The following is a 20,060-nucleotide window of genomic DNA, read 5'->3' as shown; positions in this document are numbered from 1 at the left end:
GGGAAATGTGGGGCGCCTGGGTGGCTCAGTCGGTTAACTGTCCAACTCGGGGTCAGGTCACGATCTCGTGGCTCAGGAGTTCGAGCCCCGCGCTGGGCTCCGTGCTGACAGCCCAGAGCCTGGAGCCTGCTTCCGATTCTGTCTTCTCTTGCTCTGCCCCTCCCCTGCTCACACTCTGTCTCTGTCTCTCTCTCAAAAATAAGCAAGCATTAAAAAAAAAAGGAAAAAAAAGGAAAATGCAATAGACAAAGAGGCACAGGGTGCATGAGAAGAGAAGGGAGAAATTACTTCCGATGCTGGTGGGGGTGGAGAAGGAGAGAGGGAAGGAAATCAGGGAGCGGGTCAAAAGGCGGTAGGGTCCGGAGAGCCTCTTGGTACAGGGGGGTACAGGTAGGATTTAGACACAGAAGGGGTGGGTGGAGCGGGCACGGGGACAGATGGCAGGTAGGACATCTAGTGGCTCTCTGGCCACTCGCGGCAGGACTTGTAAACACCTCCAACTATCTTTTTAATAAGCTGCTCCTGGAAAAAGGCCAGGCACGGCCAAATAACGGTTGGGAAACAGGCAGATCACTGTGCTTTGTTGTGAAACAGGTTATTACCTCAAGTGTGATTTCTAGCGCACTCAACTGAACCTCGAACCACTTCTCGGGAACAAAGGGGATCGTGACTCCCATTCACAGAATGACTACTACTAACGAACCTCGTCTGACAGACTCAACACGCAATCCACACAGCTCGAGGAGTATGTACTTGGTACAAAGCGAGGAACGTCATCGTGGTTCTGCGGAAGCCCTTCTGCCACATCTGGACCGTGGGCTGGCTTTCACGCGTACCACAATCCACGCGAGAGCACTCGACATAGACGTGGTTTATTTTACGTGTGAAACTCAGTTTCAAACCAATCAGCCTCTCGGAGGCCCTCGGGCGGGCGGGCTCGCTCGCTCGCTCGCTCGCTCGCTCGCTACTTAAAGAAACCGTCCGCTTCGGCTTCCAAAGGGCAAAGGGCAAAGGGCCTTCTGCGGAGTTCGGAGCCACTTCCCGATCCATCACCTTCCCAGTCTGGAACGCTTGAGGATGAGGTTCTGCCTGACGCACGGTACGTGCAGACCAAGACAACACTCGAGAAGCTCCTATCCTGTGATTTAAAAATGTCTTTCCTCTGCAGAAGACGTCTCCTGTCTGGCTCAAATTTATAACCATCAAATGCACTTTAAGTCCTTACGTAAAGTCACGAGAACGTAAGTTTTAAGACATTCAAGCTGATTTCCCAACAACTGAACCCTATCCCTCACCGCCCGATACGGCCGTGCTTACACTCAAGCCCAATGCACAGCTTTCACCACGTAGCCACGCGCGCACACACCTACCTCTCCCAGCTGTCCCGCAGAAACTGGATTATCTTCATAAGCAGGAAACTGACAGCCTGCTTTGCAACTGCAAAAATTATTAATTTCTTCCTCGCATTGTGCCATTATTTGACAATTTGCTTCTGAGCTTTCTAAAGCAATTTCCGGAGATTCGTTCATGCTACACTCCAAACACTGATTCCGCTTCCCCGCTGGCAGGATCCCGGCTGATTCCTCCTGAGAATCCAGCGATGTCTGAGCGCTCTTTTCCATGCCAGACTTTTTTAACCTGGGAAGGAATTTTCCAGACTCGAGCTCTGATTTTCCATAGTAATGGCCTTCTTTCTCCGCATCTTCTTCCAGCGGCTGGAGATCTGCCTGTGGATCTTCAAACGCATCGGCTTGAGAAGGAACGGGGATATTTGCTTCCTCTTTCTCAGATTCAAATTCCGACTCACTTCCTCCTCCTGGGGACAGCTCGGACGCAGAAATGGGGCGGAAGTGAGTCCTCGGAGAGATCCGAATAGCCCTGTACTGTGTTCTGTCGACGCCACATATCCTGGGGTGAAAAACTTCGCCGTCCGAATCAGAGCACAGGATGGATTTCGGCTTAAAACTGGGGCTGAAAGAGGCAATCCCTTCGGGTTCGAATGAACACTCCACGTGAAGGACTTGTGAGAACGGATTGCTTAAGTCAAAGGAAGAGAAGGAATATTCAAGCCCAGGATCCTCAACCTGAAAGTTACCACAAGCTCCTAGTAAGTCTTCATGGAAGATAAAAGAAAATCCCTTATTTAATCCATTTTCCCCACTCCTCGGCGGATCGTTCTGCTCAAACGACACGAAGGGTTTCCACAACTGCCTGTGACCGGGAGCGAAACTGTTTCCCGGGGTCATGAAGACATCCGTACCTGCTATGGTCACCACGTCAGAGGCCGCACACTGCAGCAGGCTTCCTTTCGTGGGACCGGGCGGGACGACCGCCCACTCCCCGTCGCTGCTGAAGGTCTTGAGTTCTCCGTAAACTCCTCCGAGAATGAAGGTGTTCTCTTTGTCCTGGGCCACGTCCCAAGGTTTCGAGGGTGTCGTGTAGTCGCCACCGTCCACCTTCGACAGCTCCCCGGACGCGAAAGCTCGCTTCTCCGGGCTCTCCTTCTGGCCCTCCCACAGACGGTACTCCGACCTCTGCACGGCCTTGCTGGGCTCCCGGAGGGTCTCCGCCTCGGCCTCGGCGTCCAGGCAGCAGCAGTAGTTGTTGACATCTGTCGGGAACAACTCCTCGTCCGTTCGCTCCACGTCCGCCGTAGCGACAGAACTCCCGTCTGCCATCTGTGTCCAAATGTCTTTAATGACCCCTGAGCTGTAACCGCCTCCACGTGGACCGCTCTCGCCACAGCCTCGCGCAGTTTCCAAGGTCTTGGGTTCCGTCTTTTGTTCCAGCTGAATACCGCAGACAGATTCTAGCTTCGATGTTTGTTTGAAGACTAAGGTGGGAATTTCTCCCAACGTTCTACTGTTTTGCTGGCAAGTTTCGTCTTGCAGGAAATCTAGGAGTTCTTCATCTACATAATTTGACGAGACTCTAGGAACCACATAATTCATATCTTCTGCGTTAAACTGCGTGGACTCTTCAAACTGAATATTTAACGTCTCGTTGTCTGAACGCGTCTCTTCCGAATGGGACCATGGGCTACAAGTTCTTGTTGAGAGATTAGAACAGTGTTCGTTTTCTTCAAAGGCACTATTTTTGGTCCATATTAGCAATCTAGACTGTGTTTTCCCAAGCATATTAGCACTAGAATCTGTATTTTCATTCCCCAAGTTGAGTGTTTCAAAAGAAAACGGTAAAACAGAATTACTGCATTGCACTTCAAACACTGAAAAACAAGAGTTTATACCAGATCCTTCATTAATATCTGAAAAGAGCTCCTGATTGCCAGCAAGCAAATGTGGGTTGAGCGCCGTGCTGTCCAAGATCGGGGAGAGTCTGATTGGAGAATCCCCCCCAAAACTCTCCCCGTCGGCATCGCCCGAGCTGGATGAACAGCACTCCCAGAACTGAGCCAGATTGCCGAGGTCTTGCAGGAATAAGCCCTCGGCGCCCACGGAGCTGGTAGAATCTGTCCATATTGCACGTTCCCCTTGCAACTCCATTCCATCTAACACTATGCAACATTCTGCCTCAAAATCGGTTTTCTCTTTGCTTTTTTGTCGAATCATATTCAAGATCCGACTTTCTCCTTGCGTGGTTTCTGAGGCACCAGGATCCAACATGGATTGATCAATGTCCACTTCATAGAAGTGTGTTAATTCTGACAGATGAATACCATCCAGATATTTGTTGTCCTCCGGGAGAGGACAGAACGAGGTCCCAGTGAGGTCAACGTCCTCATTGATGACCGCAGGCATTTCTACAAAATGACCATCAATGAAAGTACCTGCTGCGAGGTATGTTTTATGCATATTATTGTTGCTGATACAAAGACCGTGCACGGACTCTGACAACTCGTCCACCGCCTCCGACGGCAGGTCGCTCGCATCCGGTCTGTTTCGGTAGGTGGTCTCTAGCTTGCTTTTCCTGCTCAGAGGAACGAAATACTCGGCAATCGGCTCCGTGTACCACAGCGGCTCCTCCTTGTACTCCCTGTCGTTTCTGCTCTCCAGGGACGGGTCTCTTCCTTCGGCGCTCCCGGGGTCTCTCCTCCCCGGGTCCTTCAGGGGCCTCTTCCCGCGCCGGCACAGCGGCTTGACGGAGCCGCCGCCACCCCCGCTGCCGCTGCTGCTGCTGCCGGCGGCGTGGACGGCCCGCTCGGCCTTGTCGCCGGGCTTCAGCGACAGCCTGCCCGGCCCGTTCCGCCCCTTCTTGTTCCGAACTTCTCGCGTCTTGTGTCGGACTTTCACGCACTTCACGGAGGCTTTTAGTTCTCCGCGAGGACCGCTCGAACTTGAGCCCGCTTCACTCGAGCCGGAGGACCACGAGCGAGGGCGAATCCGTCCCTCAGGTTTGTGCCGGACCTGCTTTTTGTACAGGCCGGGCTTCTCTTCCGTGGCGCCGTGCCCGAACCTGTCCTCCTTCTCGCTTCTGCTCTTGCTCTGGGCTCTCTCGTGTGCAGTGGTGCCCGCCTCGCGGCTTCTCTCCTTGCTCGCTTCGCCTTCGCTGTTGCAGTCTTTGGGGGAGGACGTGTCTGTGCTGGCGGGGGGCGCCGTGGACGACGACGAAGAGCTGGAGTAAGAACAGACTTTAGACCTGTTCCACACGGTCATGATCTCCTGCAGGCAGACCGGCTTCTCGGACAGCGGTGGGAACGCTTCGTAGTACCTGAAACACAGAGGGAAGGCTTCAAGGCGGGCACTCAGACGTACGAGACACAGCAGGCGACCTCGCCTCCCGTTTTAACAGCCACCACCGACGTCACCCACGAACCATGAACTTTAAAGCCAAAAACGAGCGACACAGCAAAACACGCCTTACGTTTAGTCCCGTGTCTTGAGCGACTTTATGTCCAGCACGGACACGAGCCCTCGAAGGATATTTAGAATATTGGGAAGAGGACGGATTTCGTCCTTAAGGTCTTAACTGAGAAGTCACAAAGGACAAACACAATGCAGTGGCAAGCAAGTCATCTCTTGGTAAGAAATAGCTGCATCTGAGTCTCCGCTCACGTGACTTACTATGCTGGTGACTTGAAGCTCGTTATCTGCGGTCCGTCCCGTCCGCATTCTCAGCCGTACAAGGGCGGCCGGCCACGGGACTTCTCTCCCGAGGCCCTGTGGAGCACGGGGAGGGGAGGAATTTGAAAGCTGGAGCGCACGAGCTCTGAAGCCACGCTCCCCGACTGGGAACCTTGACGCTGCCCTGACTAGCTGTGTGACCTCAGGCATGTGACAGAACGTCTCCGCGGCCTAGGAAACACACGTAATACTTTTAACTGCCTCACAGAGCTGTGAGGAGCAAAGGAATTAATGCACGAGAGGAGCGGGAATATTATGGGACTGTTGTCACCGTTACATTTTCTCAGGAGCCATGCCCGGCATTAAGTCAGACACGGCACGGATGAGGAAGGGTACTCGGGTGTTCTGGCAAGAGGATGCTGGTGCGGCCCAGAACCATTAGGAAAAGTGGACCACAGCAGAGCCCTGACGTTCCAGAAACGTCGCAGTCTGGGGAGTACCGCTTGTGAGGCACAGGAACCTGTGTGCACACGAAACCCGAGGAGGCCAGCGACTACTGGAAATGCAGGGTAGGTAGAGCCACGGAGCCTGCTTCTACAGGGCCTGAAAACAAGGAAGACGACTTTCCAATCTGCCGGCAGATCTTAGAACAAGTCCCGGTAGTCCCGGCAAATCTTAGAACGAGACGGACTGCCAAAGCAAGAATCTAGAGTCGGGTTGCCTACCAAGGGCACCGTACTCTGGAGGCAACAGTCAAGGTCACATGTGAGGTGACAAAAGGCCATGTTTTCGAAGGGCCTATGTTTGATTCTCCTTTCCAGTCTCTACCAGAGCTGTCTAATGGGAATACATCGTGAACCTCACAGAGAATTTTTAACCTCCTAGGAGTCACATTAGAAGTGCAAGAAAACACAGGTGAAAGGGAATCCAATGATGTAGTTTACTTAACCAAATATATCCACAACATCATCCTTGCAACATATAATTGATATTTTAAAATAGTAATGTAATATTTTACATTCCTTTTTATACCAAATTTGTAATCTCGTGAGAGTTCTATATTTGCAGCACATCTCAATTTGAAGTGGCCACACTTCAGGTGCTAAACAGCCACACGTGACTTACGGTGGCCACACTGGACAGCAAGCACCCGTCCACATCAACCAATAAAAGCTATTTTCACCTGAAGTTCTACAAGTTCGTAAGATTCAAATAAACTGTACAATAAGCAAGTTCTGCTTATAAAGCAGCTGATTTTACCGGCCATCTACAAACAAAGGACTCAGAGCACCTTCAGGAAACAAGCTTGACAAGGTCAATGGCTCGCCCACACTTCTTTGTACGCAGCCGTGGAACCCCGCTTTCCCTGCGTGCAGAACAAGGGCGAGCCCACTTCCTCACAGCCGTCTCCGGGGACTGGTGTGACAGCACACTGGGTGCACAGTCAGTAACAACCGTGTTTCATTCGCTCACCCAGTTCCCAAATCCTGATTCAGTACATATGACAAGGACAGGACCGTCTCATTCACCTCTGAATCCTCAGTGTCACGCACACAGTAAGTGCTCGACACATGTTTCCCGGATTATAAAATGGGAGACTGAATACAAGACAACAAACAAAACCAGTAAAGCACACAGCAGTCATTAGTCGGATTTTGAACCATGCACATTTTGTTAATGAATACAATCTTACATACATTTCCACTTGATCCTTTGCTGTAGGGGATAATTCTGCCTCTGGAGAGGGAGACCCCTCTAGCTTTTTGTGAATCTTCTCTTCTGTTATGAAACAAAAATTCAGAAAGATTGGTCTTATATCTAGTTAACAAATGATATATAGATATATAGATATATATTTTTTTTTTTTTTTAAGTTTCTCAAGGAACTTTAGTCGGAAATCATATAGGCTTAGCGGCTTGAAAAGAACTCTGTACCCATTTGCCTTCTTATTCAATAAAGATCTACTTCTTCACAGCACCAGAGGGAATTCTCTAGCTTCACCATACTGACGGGGGGCTGAGGGCTGAGAGCTGTTCGCCTCATCACTGACACAGGGCTCCAGAGGCACCTGACTGACAGACTGACGTCCCCTATTAATTACAGCAGAAGCAGAGAGACCATCTGTTTAATTCCAGAAATTATTTTCTCGCTAAATTCCCCACTCAAGGACTTTGTACTGACTCCTCTCAACCGATACGAATCTGTTAAGAAAATCCATTACGATCAGCTCTCTTACAACATCTCTGAGCAAGGGCTGTGTTTCAATAAAACTGAAGCAAAGGGCTACACTCTCAGCTTAGCTCATGGTACCTACTGCCTTAGGTTAAAAACAAACAAACTGTGCCCTTAGAAGGAAGGCTCAAGGGTCACTGGGCAGCAAAATGGCCGTGAAGAGGGCAAGAAAAACAAAGACCCTTAACTTTAACACATAGCTTTCACTCCAAGGGCTTGCAGAAAAGTTGGCCCAAGAAGCCGTGAGGATTCACAAGTCGAAAAGACTTTAACGAGCTTCAAAGACTGCCCTTCCAAAAAACCTCCAAGAGTCAAGGCAGAAATTCCTGTCAAATCTGAAATAATCACTGTCAACACCCTCGGAGGCCTTGATGTCAACGGGCAGATATTCACGGGGGACAAGGATGGGAAGGAGGAAATATCGCTCCCGATCCCAATCCCTGGATTTTGATGTGAACGTGACACCAAACATCCCTTCATCGTGAGCGCGCCCGTGGATTAAGTGACCCCTCTGAGAGCAGGGACCTATCGACAAGGGACAGCTAAGGGTGACCCAGAAGCCACTAAGAGCTGAAGACACAGCATGATGCTGCCACGGAGACACACTGAACACAAAGACTTTCTTCTTCTTGTCTGTCTCTGGCCGATCCTAGGGTGTCCTCGGCCATCTCCCTTGGTGCCCGCGGCCCTGGTGCGAACGGCCCGCTGTGTGCAGGGCGCAAACAGCCTACTGTGTGCAGGCCCTCCAGGGGCTACGCTCACCTTGCTTACTCTGCAGGTCTTTCAGTCTGGAGCAGAGCTCCTCCACCAGAGTCTCGATGCCAGAGCTCTGCGTGAGAACAAAACACACATTAGTTTACTGACAGGTGTATACAAACTCAGGTGTCTGCACACCCTTGCTTTCACATACAGGTCTGACAAACCTTCCACGTTCCAAATGAAATGCGTTACCAATACGTAAACAACACAAGAGTTGAAAAGCTACAGACAGGTTTGCTGATCCAATTTAGTACACATATTTTACTAGTAAAGTGTATTCAACGGCACCTGCTGATAAAATGTGAAAGTATGAATGTACCGCCCAGAATGGCTGGTCTTCCCCGGGGGTACGGCATGTCACCCACGGTGCAGCCTACGGACCTGAACGCTCATCGTATGGCCAACGGTCACCATCAAAAACAATATTTGATATCTGCGTGAGGAAATCTCGTACCGGACTCAGTACAAAGAGGGGGAAGAAAGTCACAAACATCGCGTGCAGCTCCTCTGGGAGCTCACGGTCTAGAGAAAACAAGGCAATTGTGTTCTTTTCTCCAGTGAACACTGACGGCTGCAACAAGAAAGCACTCGGAGCCACGGCCCCGAGCGAGTGTGAGAGCTTTGTCTTCTTTTAAAGGTCACGAGCAGGGCACAGAAGAGCCTGAAACTGGGAGGGGAACAAGAAGAGCCAAAGCTCCCGGAGGGACAGACGCTGGAAACACGCACAAACAAATAATCGTTGGCTACGAAGACTTTGAAACTTGAAAGTTTTTCTATTTCTCACAGGAAGAAAGAAAAGTCCTTCACAGAGTATGAAAAGCGAAGACGAATTTCCGAGGACCTTTACTCAGTGGTCAAAGGTCCTATTTAAACCGGAACGGAGTCTCTCTCCGGTGGGCGCGATCCGGACAGGTGCACGGGACTCCGCTCCACCCGCCGCCCTCATGGGGCCTTGAGGGGCTAAAAATAGAACTGTTCCCCATTCACTGAACTCAAAATGACTCAGCACAAGTGTTACAGACATCCTAAACAAGAAACCACACAGTTCCATCTGAACAGCAGGCAACAGCGCAGTGAAAATGGTTAATTGTAGACGCTGCCAGTTACACTCTATCCCTGACATATCACAGCTTTTAGTAGGGACGCAGGACAGAGGGCGACAGGCAATGGGCCACAGAAGGGCTGTCCCTCCCTTAAAAACACCCCTAAGACCCGTGGCAAATGTTAGTCACAAACGCTGCTCTGACCACATAATTCCATCAGGAAGACTCTGCTTACCATAACGTTCAAGGTGTGATGAATATGGCTGTTTTAGTCCATTTCCTCCAGACCACGAACCTAACACCGGTGTCAGCTGACCCGCTGCTCGCTGCACGCTGTTCTCTACAGCGAGCCTATGTCACTGTGTTTCTAAACCTAGCGCCAGTCTCCAGTGCCGAGGGCCGAGCCTCTCGGGATCACCATTCAACTTCGCTCAGGTCCCTGCGACGGCCGGCCATTTAATATTCTACACGGAATGATCCTCCTCACTAGTGACTACACAGTATTTCTTTTTTACGCTTTGTTTTGGAAATTACCTCCACACATCTGTGAAGTTTACTCGCTCTGGACAGTAAGGCAGCTTGAAGTATACGCATCTGCTCTCCTAGCCACGTGGCAACGAAACGGGGAGCTTACTCCCAAACACGGCTACGAGCACGCTCCACCCCCCAGGTTCTGTCCTCTTTCCCCGACTACTGCAGCATCCTACTTAGGTGAAAAATAATCATCAGATCGCTGGGCTAGGCCTGAAAACTGAGGAACAGAAAGGGCCACCGAAAGCAGCCTCGTCCCCGGTCGTCTCCCGGCAGGTACTGTTCAGTGTTCACCTGGAGCCGGTGGCGAGAAATTCTGCGTACTTTCCCAATTATGATATAAGCCGTTAGATGTTTTACGAGTACACCACGTCCACGAGGGCACTCAAGGGTACTTGAGAGCCTGTGGTGTCCAAAGAAATAAAGTAAACGAGACCGGTTTTAGTGACGGCTGTAAGGGAGAACACGCTGTAGGTGCACAAGATGCTCCCGTTCCCGCCGAGCTCACACACTGCTGTTCCTAACTGCACTGCCTACAGGTACGGCCCAGGATCCCAGGAGCGCGTCTAAAAAGGCCCCCCGCACAGTAAGAGCAGCTAAAATTCAAGGACCGGAACTCCAAATCTGGAAGCTGGTGATGCACACGTGGGGACTGGCAAGTTTCTGAATGCACGACCATTCACTGCTTTATCACTGGCTCAGCCAATGGTCATGAGCAGGGTCATGGACCCACGTGACCCACGGACAGGCAGGACCCTGTCCTCTAGGGGTTTACACTGTAGTAACGCCTACTTCTCAGAAGAAACGGGCTCCCACGTCCCACCGGCCTGGGTCTGAATTCGCACCCCGCCACAGGTGCACTGGGAAGCAGGGCCCACGTGCTGCTTTACCCGTGACCCTGAGACCACGCTTTCCCCCTCAAAAGGCTCGAGGCCCAACAAGGATGACGTACATGTGAGGCCCCATCGGAATGCCCGTCACATCAGTCATCTAAATGTCGATGCCACTTCTAGATTTTGTTGATGTTTTTCATTTTCCAGAATGTCCCTATTGGATTCCCAATTTCTAAAATGCCTTTAAATTCTGCTCTGGGGGCACCTGGGTAGCTCAGCAGGTTAACTGTCCGACTTCGGCTCAGATCGTGATCTCACGATTCATGAGTCTGAGCCCCGCATCGGGCTCTGTGCTGACAGTTCGCAGCCTAGAGCCTGCTTCCGATTGTGCGTCTCCCTCTCTCTCTCTCCGTCCCTCCTCTGCTTGTGCTCTCTCAAAAATAAATGAACATTAATAAATAAATAAATTTTACTCTGATTGGAGTTTGAGGTTGGAGGAGTAAGAAAGATAATTAACCTGACCCAGAGAACCCCAAGTCCTCTGGATTCTGCCCGGGGAAGGGGGCCCCCACATGGCCATGCCCTCTCACAGAAGCTCGGGGTAAAGCTAAAGGCCCGGGCTTTGCATGGAGACCCAGCCTCGGTCAGACTCTGCAGCTACTGTCCCACTGCTTCCGGCAAATTCTCTCGTTGGTTCCCATCTTCAGGATGTCTCCGCCCTCTCCACGCCAGCCATCCTCCTCATCGCCAACATAAAGGAAACACAGTCAATCGCACACACTCCCCCACCCCGTTCTCGCTCCTCTCCACGTCCAGAGGTTTCTGTCGCCATTCTAACCAACTCAAAGGTTCACCTTTTATGGACAGATGGTTTGAACTGGGAATTTCCTAACTGCTGGACAGACACTCCCACCCCAGGCCTGCGGTCACTAACCAATGACACTCGGGGACCTCGGGCTGCCCGGTCCGCTCACGGTGATGTGAGAGTCAAAACAGGTCTGGGTTTGAACACCATCCCAGGGCTCGCCCCGTGACGCTCCCTAAATCGTTCACCCACCACAGACTCGCTTTCCACACCCGGAAAATGGTGTGGAAAATTCCGCGGGGGATTTCCTCCGCTCCACTTTCCAACCCTTGTGCTGAGCTTCTTCGCTTGTACTATCACATTCAGAACGTGATGAGGTCATCCAGTCCCCCGAATGTCTCTTCCTCATCCTCAAGGCTGCGGCAGCTGGACGGCGATTCGGACAATTCGCGGGCTTTCATTCACTCCTGCGTCTCCATTAAGGTATCTCACACCCTCCCTCCCGGGAGCCCGGTGTCCCCTCCTGCCTCCATCCCCACCAGGATGGAAAAGTGTAGCACTCTGTGCCCCCGGGAACCGTGTCTGCAGGCATGCAGCCCCAGCACCGGCCCCAGCCACGGTGGGGCGCCAGCCAGGGCCCCCCACCCCTACCCTCTTGGAATGCTAACTCCTGGGCCCCCTGCACGTACAGACCTACGCTGGCCGTGCGGCCGTCACAGCCAGCCTCCCCGCCGGGAGGCCAGACAAGCGAGGAGAGCAGCCTGGATCTTCCGGTCCCAGGGCCACTGGACTGCAGCAGCGTGAGACCCCACACAAGACCAGCCACGGAAGACCCAGCCGAGCCCTGGCTCACCCACACGACTGGGAGCGAGCCAGACGGCTAGTGTAAGTCACCCAGCTGTGGGGTATTTTGTCATGCGGAAGCAACCCAGGTACAGACGGCCCGACACTCCTCTGCTCAGACCCACCCTGCATGGGCACGGAGCTCTTTTACAATTTTTCAGATCTCGGGTTTTAACTTCTAAAGCAGAGTTGGAAGATTCGCGGGAGGAAACCCAACTAGATACCGAGGCAGGATTACTGGTGACGATTCACTGTGAAGGGCCACTTTCATTTTAAAAACCTTTTTGAAACTTAGAACTAAGTTAACGTTAAGCCAGTAAACAAAAGAGCACCAGGGGAGACAAGGGAGAACAGCACCAGCGTTCACGAGCTCACGCCTTGGGCAGCCAGGGAAGTCAGAGGAACAGGTGAGGCGGTCGGGCATGGCGCAACAGGAAGTGTTGGGTGAGGCGTGGGCTGTGCGGAACCAACATCCCTGGCCTACGGCCGAAGATTTAAAAAATGTTAAAAACCCAAACAAATGAAAAGCTGTTTCTGCCACGGCACCCGCATGAAGGCTGTGATTCCTGCCCTCGACCACAGGAAGAGCTACAAAAATGTACCCGCTGGCTACCTCCAGCTCTCACGTACAGCTGCTCTCTAGAATATGATGTGAGAGAAGAGACACAGCCACCGGATAAATATTGTCACATACCCGGGAGGACAAGATCTCCATCTTCTTAGAACGATGGGCAAAAGACAGTTATTTGTCACAGAAAGTAGAGGATGTCAGCCTCTGTTGTAAGTAACGATCAAATAGATTAATCAAGCCTGAGAAAAAAGTTAACTGTGCTCTGTATCGTCTTTAGCGGGGCAATGGGACGCCAGGAGTGCGTGATCCGGGTGCGTCAGGCGCGCCGTCCCGTGTAAACGCCAGACAAGTCATTGGACTTCTCTGGGCCCCCATCTCACTGTCTACAAAGAAAGAACGCTTCAGCTGGAGCAAAGCTCTTCAACCCTCCTGTTCCATCGCCACACCTCGTTTGTTTAGGCAGACCCTATGTGTAGAAAAATGTTCTGTTGCTTACTTTACTTTGGGAACGGCAGTTTCTTTTCCCTTCAGACACCCACACTCCTCCGGTAGGTAGCAACTAGACTTCCTGAAGGAGGTTCAGGCACAGAGGCTTGTTGGGCTCCGGGTCAAATGTTCGGATACACTATTCCTCACACCTCACGGTTCAATTAACAAGAGTAGCCCCGTTCCTCAACACAGGATTTAACAGTTATTTTTAAGCTAGAAAGCACGATCTCTTCAAGAGGCCGAGAGTGGGCACATAAGGAAAGAATGCACGTAACAACAGGTTAGTGTATCTTTCTGGTTAGTCCCGTAGCTTTCACCAAATAAAAGCCCGTGATGATAAAACAGTTAAAACACCCTGACTCTAATCCAGCAATCTGACATCCACATATCAACTCCAGAAAAGCCATGTGTGCACAAGGATGTGCGTGCAGAGCGCTCCCCGGACAAGCCTTGCGTGTGCACAAGGACACGTGTACAGAGTGCTCCCTACTGTACTCTTTATTAACAGCCCAAAACGGGACAGAATCGAAAGGTCCGTTGCCAGAAGAATAAACAGCTATATGGTCTTACAACGGGCAACTGTTTAGCAGTGAAAAGGAGTTAATCGCATTATCAAACACAGATAAAACTTCAAAAATGTTGACTAAAAGAAGTTGCAAAATATGTGCAGTGTGGCTCCGCTCACATAAAGTTAACATGTGAAAGTCTCCCACTGGTGCGCTCCCGAAGCAGTGTTTGGTGAAAGTATACAGATATGCACGGGAAGGACAAGTCCACGTTCAGGACAGCGGGAGCACCTGAGAGAGACGGACAAACGCGCCATCGGGAAAGGGCGCAGCGCGGGGAGGGGGGCTTTGCTTGTAAGAACTTACTTCTGAAGCCAGGCACACGGCTATTCAATGCTCCGTATTCTCTGTACCTTCCCCCGTCTGCCTCTGCACCCTCGCGCACTCGGTCCTTTTTACGTCCCACGCCACAGCACCTCACGTGCCTCTGTTTTGCCCTTTCACTCCCCTCAGCCACAGATTTTATAGCAGCTGTTCCCCCCGTCTTGCCTTTCTCCTACCCTTCCTTCTTGACATTTAAAAGTCAGGAATTTCCTGCAGAAACCACAATTTCCCACCTTTCCTAAAGCGAGCTCAGAAGTTCTGGCCCCATCAGGACCACATCTGCCACGGCGGCAACCAGCTAGTGCGGGGCTGGGCCGGTGCCGCACAGGCCTCACCGCACCTTACTGTCTTCCTTATGCAGCTTCCCACCTGGCCCCAGAGACAGGGGCGCGCCAGGTCTGGGCGAGATACACACACAAGCCAACAGTCTATTGTCCAGCCTCCTCCAGAACCACCCAGCCGCCTTCCAGAGTCTCCACTTGGCCCCCTCCCTGGGAGCTCACATTCAAAGCTCTATTCACACCCTCACCCACCCACCCACCCACCCACGGATTAGTGTTTCTTCCCTGATTTCCTTTCCTCAGACATGAAAATTCCATTCTTGCAGCTGCTCAGACCAGAAACCTTGGCTATCCCTCGCTGGGTTCCTCCCTCTTCTCCACTCCAAATGGGGCCGTCAGCTCTACCTTCAAAATATATCTAGAATCCAACTAGCGCTCACAGTCCTCTCCCTTCCAGACCACCGCTTTCTCGGAGTCTTCCCCTGCCCCCCCACCACCCCCAGCCCAGCGGCCCATGGGGCCCTATCAGTGTCAAAGTCAGGTTACGCTAGCCTCTGCTCCAGACCCTCCAGCCCTCTGCCACCTCCCCGAGGAAGAGCCAAAACCCTCCCAACGGCCTCCAGGTGCCCCTGAATGCCCCTCCCTGCACCTAGAGTGAGGAGATAAGGCCAAGGCTTCTTCGGCAGGGCTGGCTGTGACCACACAACCACCGTGAGCCTTCTCAGCTTTAGCCACGGGCTTCTCAGGGGTCTGGCCTATAGGGGGAGCACAGCCTCACCTCTTGCACAGCTCAGAATCTCATACGTTGTAAGTGCTCCATAAACGTTAGTTACCATCGTTCTGATCCTTGTTTTATTATCCAGAATGAGTTAAGTTCAGAAGTCAGTGTGCAAATACATCGTCAAAATTAACAGTAAACTGCCAGGAAACACGTAACATGGTTTTCGTAACTTGTATATCCAACCCGGCACAGCCTACGAACAACACATATGCGAATACTACGATGGAGTATCACTCTTACTGGCGGGTTTCGGTCAGTGTGAGAACATGAGCAACTGAAGAAGGGCCCTGCTGTAGCCGGGGCATCAATCCTCTGCGAGGCTCTTCGATGGGGTGGGTGGGGCAGGACGACACCCAAAACGTAAAGCTATACTGCCTCTGAGCCTCACTTACGGCCCCCCGACGGCCGGGTGCAGCTCCTCATCTTCCAAGGACGCCCCCAAATGGACGGCGAACTACCACCTTTAGTGCAGTTTTCAGAAGCTCCGTTAAAACAAGCAGAAATAGAACTACTTATTATGAAAACAAAACTAAAACAATATGAAAAGCCTTAACCCTGGGGACAGAGAAGGCAGAGCCAACTAAACTTGAGGATTGTAAATAACGATAGCTGACAAACCTCAATGCTCTTTTATGTTTCTTGAAACGGGGCAAGGGATCTGGATGTATTCAACCTCAGGCACGTGCCGCGTCCACTGACAACAGAGACAGAGAGCTCAGGAAAGCATCACTTAATAAAAGCACATTTGGGGGATGTGTGAGCTGCACCAGCCCCATTACGGGCCCTGTTACAATGCAGCCACAGCAGGTGCAAAGCATGCTACAGAAAATGAATGGCCAAGGGCTGGGGGAAGGTGGGGGGGGGGGGGGTTCAGTCGGTTGAGCGTCCGACTCTAGGTTTCGGCTCAGATCATGTCACAGTTTGTGGGTTCAAGCCCCGCATCAGGCTCCGTGCCGACAGCACAGAGCCTGCTTGGGATCCTCTCTTTCTCCCCTTCTGTCTGCCCCTCCCTGCTCACACACACACTCTCTCAAAAATAAACATTCAAAAAAAAAAACAAAACAAAATGGCTGGCCAGAGAACTGTGTGTTATTTGCACGTGCAAGCAAAGGGAACTGGCAGAGGCAGTTTCAGCAGAACCTAACAAACAGCAAGGCCCGTGAGGGTCACGATCTCCTGGAGGAATAAACACTCGCCAACCGCCCAAATTCTTTGCCAAATTTTAACAATGTGTACAGTTAAGTTTGACATAACTGTGTTTCGTCCTGTTTCGGCGATGCCTCTGTGACAAAACATTGAGGTGAGCAGGTCAAAGCTGTGATGTGGGGCACGACTTGTCGCAGGGACAAAGCGGAAGGAGACACAGAGTCACATGATGAGCATGGAGAGGCACAGTCCGGGGAGTCAGCCTCTCCACGGCAACCATGACGCGCTGGAGTCTGACGCTAAGGCTGCTTTTACAGCAACGACTAACGCCGTCCCTGTAATCGTGACACAGGCACACGTGGAAGTCACGAGACAAGAACTCATCTCCCAGGTAACGCTTAACCTCACCTCTACCGGCCTACCCAACAGAACGATAGCAGCACTCAGGTTACCCTCACGGTTACATCACTAGCATTTCCGTCGGACTGTAAACTGTCTAGCGGCTTTTGATTCTGATCAGCTGGCAGTGGCTGGGTGGGAAAGCGCGGAACCACGTACATCACCATCCTCAGTCCTAGGAAATGAACATCACACCCATAGGCCAACATTCACTGTGGCCCAAATAGAGAGCAAAACGTTAGCGTTCTCATTTCCTAGGTAGGACCTCTTTGTCCTTTATTTTCACTGCAGCCAGCAGGCAGAGTCTAGAAAGAAAAGCCTGGGGACGTATAGCCTATAGTTTATGAACATGCACAGGGATTCCCTTCTGTTGTTACAGGCCACAAAGAAAGAGAATTTTTCCCCCCAGGTTCTTTCCACTGACTCCCCAAAAGGCAGGCGGGGCTTGAGAACTTCCTTCTTCCGCTTCCTTGGTTCCCTAAGCTCGCACCCAGCTCCTGGCACATGCCTGGCGGGTTCGTTTCCTCAGCTGATTCTCAGTTGATAGGATTAAAAACAATCACTAGGAAAAAGCAATGCAACAATTATTTTACAAAATAAGAAGAAACTGGACAAGTATACTTCACTGGGTTTGTAAACAAAACTCCCAGCTTTGGCTTCCCAGCAAAGAAAAGCATTTCTGCAAAACAACGTCAAGAAACGCCCTCCTCTGTCTGCGCCGCACCGAGTCTGTCCACCGCGCACCAAGGGGCCGCCAGCACTTGCCACGCCCGGCCAGCATCAACCGGCCGAGAGCTCAGCAGGCCGGGGAGCAGGGGCCCACACTCCTCATTCTTCGACCGTTCGCTCGGGGCGCCCTTGTTTTCCACTCAGCTTCCCTCCGCCATGAGTCAAGGCAAGAGTCATTTCACAGCAACTCTGGTCCAAAGCAGAAATAAGATCCCTTCCCAGACTGAAACCCTCACCTCGCATTCTCCTCCCAACCATGACTCAGCAGCTTCTTTGGAATTTGCTCAAAGAATTTACCTGAACTAACCTCTCCTTTAAAAAGGCACCTGCATTTTAAACTCCAAATCACTTTCCCTTCTGGGTCGGGTAGAAAATGGCTTTTGAGGAAGCATCCGACCACCCCCTTTTCTCTGTGTGAGCACTGCCCCTGCTCAAGGACGGGACCCCCCAGGCAACTCTGCCCCCTCCTTGCCACGCATCCAAACCGGTGGACTCCCGGCCACTTGGGTTTCTCCCTAGGTGACAGGTGCTGGGTCCCAGCTTCCACCAGCCTTCAGACGAGAGGGAATGACCCAGAAGCAGAGAGAGAAGCGAAGGAGAGATTGTGGCTCGTTAGAGAAAATGACTCTGGCTGTCCATCATTTTGCTGGCCGTTCAGGCCGCTTCTCCGGCCCTGCGTCTCCAGCACTCGGCGTCGCGAGTCCCCTGTGTGCTGCAGGTGTATTCCCACTCCTTCGACCAGGCTCATTACGTCCCACTTGCCAAAACGAAGCGGTACCTGATCAAGACCACCCATGAGCGGTCACTTCCAAAGTCCTATCCCACAGTCTACGAGGCAGCAGTTTCGAGAGATCAGACGTTCACAAATCAAAGGGGTGGGGAGGGGAGAGGAGAACAGAGGGAGAGGACAAGGGCAGGACGACCAGGAACACTCCTGAAACACCTGAGCATTCAACTCCGTTCAAGAGAAATTCGGTACCGCCAGTGATCGTACTCGCTCAGTTAGGTACCAGGACATGAACACACGGGCAGCTCACAGCCTCAGTCCCCGAGGAGCACCGTGAGCACGGTGACGAAGGGGAGCCAGAACGAACACCCGCAGTGGAGGACGTGAGGCAGCACGAGGCAGCGGGAGCCCACGCCAGGGGCCTGGGCTCTCGCAGACGATTCTGAGCAGGAGGAGAACACACTGCCGGGAAGCACTGAACAAACCTCAAGAGGCATGCGTGGTGGGCGGCAGCCAGAAAGAATACACCTCTGTAGATTATCAGATGTAGCAACCCTGGTTACCCCAACATCAGCCTTTAGAGGACTCAGCTCAGGAGGCAGTTTCGGTAACTTGTATGAATCCTCCCAATTCGACTCTGCTTTACAAAGGTACTTTTCGAACCGCACCGTCGCAAACAGTGGTGGAAGCAACATAATTTTCTAAGTGGTTATGATCTCAGAGAGTACGTCTTGTCCTGAGTAATAAGAATTGCATAGTATTAATCTAAATGGGTGATTTTACTCTAAATCTATTTTGTTCTGTCAGCATGAAGGACAGGAGAAATATTTTACGTGAAGTATTAGAAGATGGATAAAAATAATCTTATAGGGGGCACCTGGCTGGCTCAGTTCGTACAGCAATGTGACAGGCATGGAGCTGAAAAAAAAAAAAATCTTACGATATTTTCTACAAAACAAATAATTATGAATCATAAACAAAGACAGTGTCCTTAAAATACCAGCACTGCTACCCCACTTATGGGAATGCAGCTAAAAGTAATACAGGACACGGAAAAGCCACACGTGGAAACACTCTGGAGAGCGTAACAAAAACTCAAGAGCAAACTAAGTAGGGGCCCCTGGATGGCTCAGTCAGAAGAACATGGGACCCTTGATCTTGGGAGTCGGGAGTCTGAACATAGAGATAGCCCCCCCCCCCAAAAAAAAAAACAAAACACTAAATAGCCAGTAATAAAGAGTATATTATATTGCTGTTGGAATATTGCTTGAGGAAATATAACTTAGCCACTAAAAAGAATGAAGATAATGTAAGAAGACAGAACATGTTAAATCGGAAAAGGACATAAAATTTTGTGTATACTCTAATAGCACTTATGAAAGAATGTACTTTATAAAACTCAACTTATGAAGAAAAAGGCCAAAAAGGAAAAAAGGACCGTGTTCACATCACAGTGGTAAGACAATGAATAGTTTATTTTTATAAGTTGTTTTGGTCAAGACGTTGCATTTGTGTACCTTTAGCCCCACCCCCCGCCCCGCCTCTTTCTTCTTCTCGTAAGTATTAGAAAGAAAATGCAAACCTACTTCATCAGAAGCAGAACGGAGACACTGGACAGCAGCCTGTTTTTTCATTTCTTCTAGAGTTAGATCTGAGCACTTTTTCTTACTCTTTCCCCATTTCTTATAAGCTCCTTTTTCCCAGCCCAGGAAGATGTCATTCTCCTAAAATGAGATTAGACAGAGTTCAATGAACAAGATGAAATAACAAGTTTCATACTCTATTATTTCCCACACGCTCACACATACATTCCCTACCAGGTATGTTCATCACAGAATGGCACCCGCTAATAAGAGACCACAGAACACTGTCAATCAGAGCACTTGACGAGAATCCATTCATTTGGCATCTATTATTGAGATTATCATTACATTATTTATGATCTTGATGAACCTGACCCACTGACATTCAAAGTAAATG

At 51.0% G+C, this 20,060-nt stretch overlaps 1 protein-coding gene across 6 annotated transcripts in view; it reads right to left on the bottom strand.

The window, feature by feature from the left end:
• KIAA0232 (KIAA0232 ortholog) overlaps positions 1–20,060 on the bottom strand; it is an 87,850-nt gene that overhangs the window by 14,236 nt on the left and 53,554 nt on the right. For all 6 annotated transcript variants that reach the window (XR_007151486.1, XM_047855386.1, XM_047855387.1 and 3 more), the window contains exons 3-6: positions 19,667–19,804; positions 8,016–8,082; positions 6,719–6,800; positions 1,371–4,668 (exon numbers count right to left, since the gene is read on the bottom strand). Coding sequence is in view for 5 of the 6 variants with exons in the window: in XM_047855386.1 (XP_047711342.1) it covers positions 1,371–4,668; positions 6,719–6,800; positions 8,016–8,082; positions 19,667–19,804 (3,585 nt within the window). In the remaining variant the exon portion in view is untranslated. The remainder of the gene's footprint in view (positions 1–1,370; positions 4,669–6,718; positions 6,801–8,015; positions 8,083–19,666; positions 19,805–20,060) is intronic.

This window comes from Prionailurus viverrinus, chromosome B1 (assembly GCF_022837055.1).
Source record: "Prionailurus viverrinus isolate Anna chromosome B1, UM_Priviv_1.0, whole genome shotgun sequence".
Taxonomy (NCBI): Eukaryota; Metazoa; Chordata; class Mammalia; order Carnivora; family Felidae; genus Prionailurus; species Prionailurus viverrinus.
The sequence above is the reverse complement of the archived record's forward strand: the minus strand, read 5'-3'. Positions and strand labels throughout refer to the sequence as shown.